This window comes from Colobus angolensis, unplaced genomic scaffold, assembly GCF_000951035.1.
Source record: "Colobus angolensis palliatus isolate OR3802 unplaced genomic scaffold, Cang.pa_1.0 Scaffold253, whole genome shotgun sequence".
Classification (NCBI taxonomy): Eukaryota; Metazoa; Chordata; class Mammalia; order Primates; family Cercopithecidae; genus Colobus; species Colobus angolensis.
Window position 1 is genome coordinate 222985 of NW_012115744.1, and position 4791 is coordinate 227775.

The 4791-nt window shown below is 45.3% G+C and overlaps 1 protein-coding gene across 1 annotated transcript in view; it reads left to right on the top strand.

Moving 5' to 3' along the window:
• YKT6 (YKT6 v-SNARE homolog (S. cerevisiae)) overlaps positions 1–4791 on the top strand; it is a 20725-nt gene that overhangs the window by 5986 nt on the left and 9948 nt on the right. Inside the window, 2 exon segments of the mRNA XM_011946765.1 lie at positions 1502–1706; positions 2604–2708. Coding sequence (XP_011802155.1) covers positions 1502–1706; positions 2604–2708 — 310 coding nt within the window.

The window sequence follows — 4791 nt, forward strand, 5'->3', positions numbered from 1 at the left end:
ACCTGGGAGGCGGAGCTTGCAGTGAGCTGAGATCCGGCCACTGCACTCCAGCCTGGGCGACAGAGCGAGACTCCGTCTCAAAAAAAAAAAAGAAAAAGATTAGAGTCTGACTCTTTTGGAGCAGTAAGCAGCCTTCACATCGTATTCTTCCCTATCCTCTCCAGAGTTGCAGACCCCTCAAAAAAGAATTTCCAGCTAGCACTGTTGAGGTACTATATGCATTCTGTGCATCATAGATTTTTTGACCAGGAATCTGAAAAAACTGTTTTTTCTTTCTAATAATTCAGGTTTAGGCATTTATTTAGATGTGTATGTTATACAGACAGATCAGGAAAGAGTTACATGAGTTTCATTAGGTAGAGACAAAGATCATCTCACACATATGCTAACCTCAAGTCACGTGACATAGAGTTACTGAATTGATTATATAAATGTCAGTTATGATACAGGCAGGATTGAATATATACACTTTATGTGGGATCTCTGTGCTGTTAACATCACAGAAGTGAAATATTCAGTGTTCTTGCTCTGTTCTCCTTCAAACTGTGTCTGCTCTTCCCACATTTATTACTTAAAGACGATTCCCCCATTGACCAGGTTCTCAGTTTCTTTGGAGGGTATGCACTTTGACCCCATGTTTGAGTCTTAATTGGGGATGGTATACAAAATCTGGAGAGCATTGGTGACAATCCCCTGTCCTCTTCCTCCTCCTCATTCTTGTTCTTATTTATCTCTGCTCTTTTCTGATTTCAGGGGCTCACCATCATTCCCTCCTCTTTTATTTGTTTTTCTGTTGTTTAGCATTGGAATCTTCTGGGTCAGATCTTTAAGGACAAGAAGGTTCTTATTCATAAGCTGTAATCCTTACATTTCTCTTTCCTTGGGGATATGGTTAGCTGTATCAACTCTGAATCCTTTCAAAGTGATGAAAATGAACAATCCTGTGGATTGTCAATATTTTGCGGAAGACCTATACAACTGTACCTTTCAATCATATAAGGATTTTAGCACAGTGCACTGGAGGCCTTAGCTGGCAGTGGCTAATCTTTTTCTAGACTAACCCCCTTACTCCCAGTCACCCACCAGAGTGGAGCAAACCCAGCAGGCTGCTATAATATGGAAGACTGAGGCCTTGGGTGGTCATTTCCTGTCTTTCGGCTGCTCTGAAAGGATTTTTTAAGAAAGCAGAGGCCTCTTGGCTTGTCCAGGGTTCCCTAAGTTTGGGAGCAGCACAGAGCCCCAAGGGCTGCGAATCCCCAAGATATAGCTTGGCCTGACCTGAGCTCAAGGAAGACACTTGGAAATGCTCCTGAGGTCATGTTGTCTAGGGTGTGTTTTCTGCAATGCTGGCTGTTCCTTTTAAGCCTTGACTTTGCATACTGGGCCTCTAGGTATTTACTGGTCCTAAAGCAGGTGTTGGGCCAAGCTCCTCTGTGTGGCCCATTTGACTGTGCTGCTAAGCCTCTCCACGAGACTTGCCCAGAGCTATTGAGCTTCAGAGTGACTTCATTTGGCCTAACATTGTGATGCTTTGATTTGGGGGGATTAAAAGAAGTCTGAAGTCCTCATGTCAGTATCCATGTGTCTGATCTCTTGTCTCCTTAGACTATCTGTGCCATGTCTATGTCCGGAATGATAGTCTTGCAGGTGTGGTCATTGCTGACAATGAATACCCATCCCGGGTGGCCTTTACCTTGCTGGAGAAGGTGAGTTTTTGATTTGCCTCTACTGGACTTGGATGATGAATGGGCATATTTATGGACTGGGACAGGGGGTGATGGCAGCGTCTGAGGCATAAGGGATGAAATGATGTGTCCAAAGTCAACACGTTTTTCAGCCCCCTTTCCTGCAACCCAAGAGACAATTTGGCCTCCCTGCATGGGTTTCCTCCCCGGTGCTGTCCCTCATGTGACTGGGGTCTAGGCTCCTGAGTCACAACATCTCTGGGATGGGACCCTTGGAGACAGCTGTGCCTCGTGTTCTCGCCCCCTGTGCTTCTGCTCAAGGAGTCTCCCTCTTGAATGCCCTCACTCTCCACATTGCCTCCTGCAGTTGCTGCATCCCTCTACCTTGATGTCAGTCAGTTGCACCACAGAGCTTAGCACCTAAGCATTCTTTAATTTTTTGTGTGTACAGTGCTAATTACTAATATAAACTCTTTGAAGTCAGAGGCTTCATCCTATACCCCAGAGCACCAAAATACCTCCAAACACATGGAATCTGGTGGTTTCTTAAATCCAGGGGACCTAATTCTCTTTTAAAAAAAATTGCTTTGGAAAATTAGAGGGCCAGTGCCCTTTTTTTCTGGAAATCTGTAGTTTAAAATTCAAATACCTTTATTACTCACCAGGTGAGGTTCATCTCAGGCTGGGCATACTTTTGATTCTCAGAATATTTAGGATACATTTTAATGATAAAAATTTGGAAATAACTTTAGCCTACATTTTCTCTGTTGCCATTATATGTCCCCCTCCTTCCTCCTTCCTGGGCCCTGGGGGCCAAGGAGCCTCATTCAGGGTGAGGTGCTCAAGGGTGAAGCCCTGTCGTTGAGACTACTGGTGAGTGCAAAGTGGGAGGCTTGTTGAGGCTCCTTTGTCTCGCAGGTACTAGATGAATTCTCCAAGCAAGTTGACAGGATAGACTGGCCAGTAGGATCCCCTGCTACAATCCATTACCCAGCCCTGGATGGTCACCTCAGTAGATACCAGGTAGGGTTAAAGGAAGCTTCATGCAGACACCATGTGGCCCAGAATCCATGTGAAACTGAAAAAGCCAACTGCCCTGATAGTTCTGGTCTGGTTGCTTCTGACAGCTTCTGATGCTGGTGTTCTCTCTCAAGCCTTCTGTTTGAAAAACAGAGAATCCACCTTCAGACCTGGGAACCCAAGCTGTAGGCAGTCTTTGGGTTTCTGTTACATGTTAAACAGGCTGTGGGTTTTTTTGTTTTTGTTTTTTTTTTTGTTTGTTTTGTTTTTGAGATGGAATCTCGCTCTGTTTCCCAGGTTGGAGTGCAATGGCGCAATCTCGGCTCACTGCAACCTCCGTCTCCTAGGTTCAAACTATTCTCCTGCCTCACCCTCCCAAGTAGCTGGGATTACAGGCATGCGCCACCACGCCCGGCTAATTTTTGTATTTTTAGTAGAGATGGGGTTTCAGCATGTTAGCCAGGCTGGTCTCGAACTCCTGACGACCTCCGTTGATCCACCCGCCTCTGCCTCCCAAAGTGCTGGGATTACAGGCTTGAGCCACCGCGTCCGGCCTGAGCTCATTTTCTTATAAGACCTCCTTACTTATGTCCTTTGTGCCCCATAATTACCAGATCCCAAACTTGAAAAAGTAGTTTCCCAGCTTTTTTGGCCTTTGTATACATGCTGTCACAATGCAGTTCTTCCTTTGTCTCTTTATAACCGTACCTCAAGTGCTATCTCTTTAGGTTTACTGCAAAGCCTTCCTTGTCTGAGGTCTTCTTTTCTGAGGGGTTATTTTGATCACTTCAGTCCCTCAAGATATTAACAGGTGATACTGTGTGTGCAGGCATTGTCGCAAGTGCTTTACACGTATTACCTCGTTTAACTGTTGCACAAATCTTGATTTTTTTATTGTGGAGGCACAGCACACGGCCCAGAGTCAGGCCTTCAGTTACCTATATGTCTCTGCTGGAGCCTGCTGCAGACTCGTGTTTGAGCACCTTGCTCTGATGGCCCTGGCTGCCCTTTATATCACATCCCCAATTGGAGGCTCCTTGTCAGCACCTGTTCCTCTGGCTGTACCATCTCCTATGACTGTTCTGTTCTGGATAGATCTCTGTTGAGCCCATGATGGAACTTCTCCCTTTCACTCTTTGTCTGAGTGATTTCCCACTTTTTTGTCTTGGATAAGCAGTTTGCTTTTATTCCATCCAGAGTGCCTTGCGCTTGGTCCGTGGACGAACCCCAGCAGACCTGAGCTAGCATTCACTATGGGCGTATGTGGCATTGCAAGGGTCTGTCATGTGGACACAGCCATAAATGATTGTGCATTTCTGCCTGACAGTTTTTGCACTACTATTTTTCTAGTGCAGTTCTTATTTGTCCTGCTTCTTGGAAGTTATTGGGACCTTGAGAGCAGGACCTACCTCTTTTGTTTTTCCATTGCATCCCCAATTATACTCTGACCAAAATGTAAAATTGACTGTATCCTATGGAAAAACCCCCAGAAAATTCACCTGTTTTGGTGAGCTAGGTAGCAAACAGATGTAGCTTTCATGGTGATGATGATTCATAATTATCAGTAATTGTGCTCATTTATAGAGTATTTGTTACTAGGGGTGGGAGGGAAAGGAATGAAACCAAGAAGCAATGTCTACTTAATGTATAAGCCCAGAGGTCACTTTCCACTGTGTTGAGGACAAGGTGATAAGAAGTAGGCAATAAATACATTTTGCGTTTCTTAGCGTTCAGGAATTCATGACCTTCACGAGTCAACTGATTGTGGAGCGCTCATCAAAAGGCACTAGAGCTTCTGTCAAAGAACAAGGTAAGAAGACCCTCCAACTTCTGTGCGTGTGCTGGCCTGGCTGCCATGTCTCACCTCACACAGCACCCAGCTCTCTCCTTTCTACTGGGACCCCTCCTCTAGCTTGTTCTCTCTTTTCCCCCTTCTTCCTTTTCCTATTTATGCAGAATTCTGTGCCCACTGTTGAAGTCTGAGCTTCCCAGATAAAATTGCCCTCAAACTTAGACTCATTTAAGATTAGGGTTGGCCGGGTGCGGTGGCTCAAGCCTGTAATCCCAACACTTTGAGAGGCCGAGA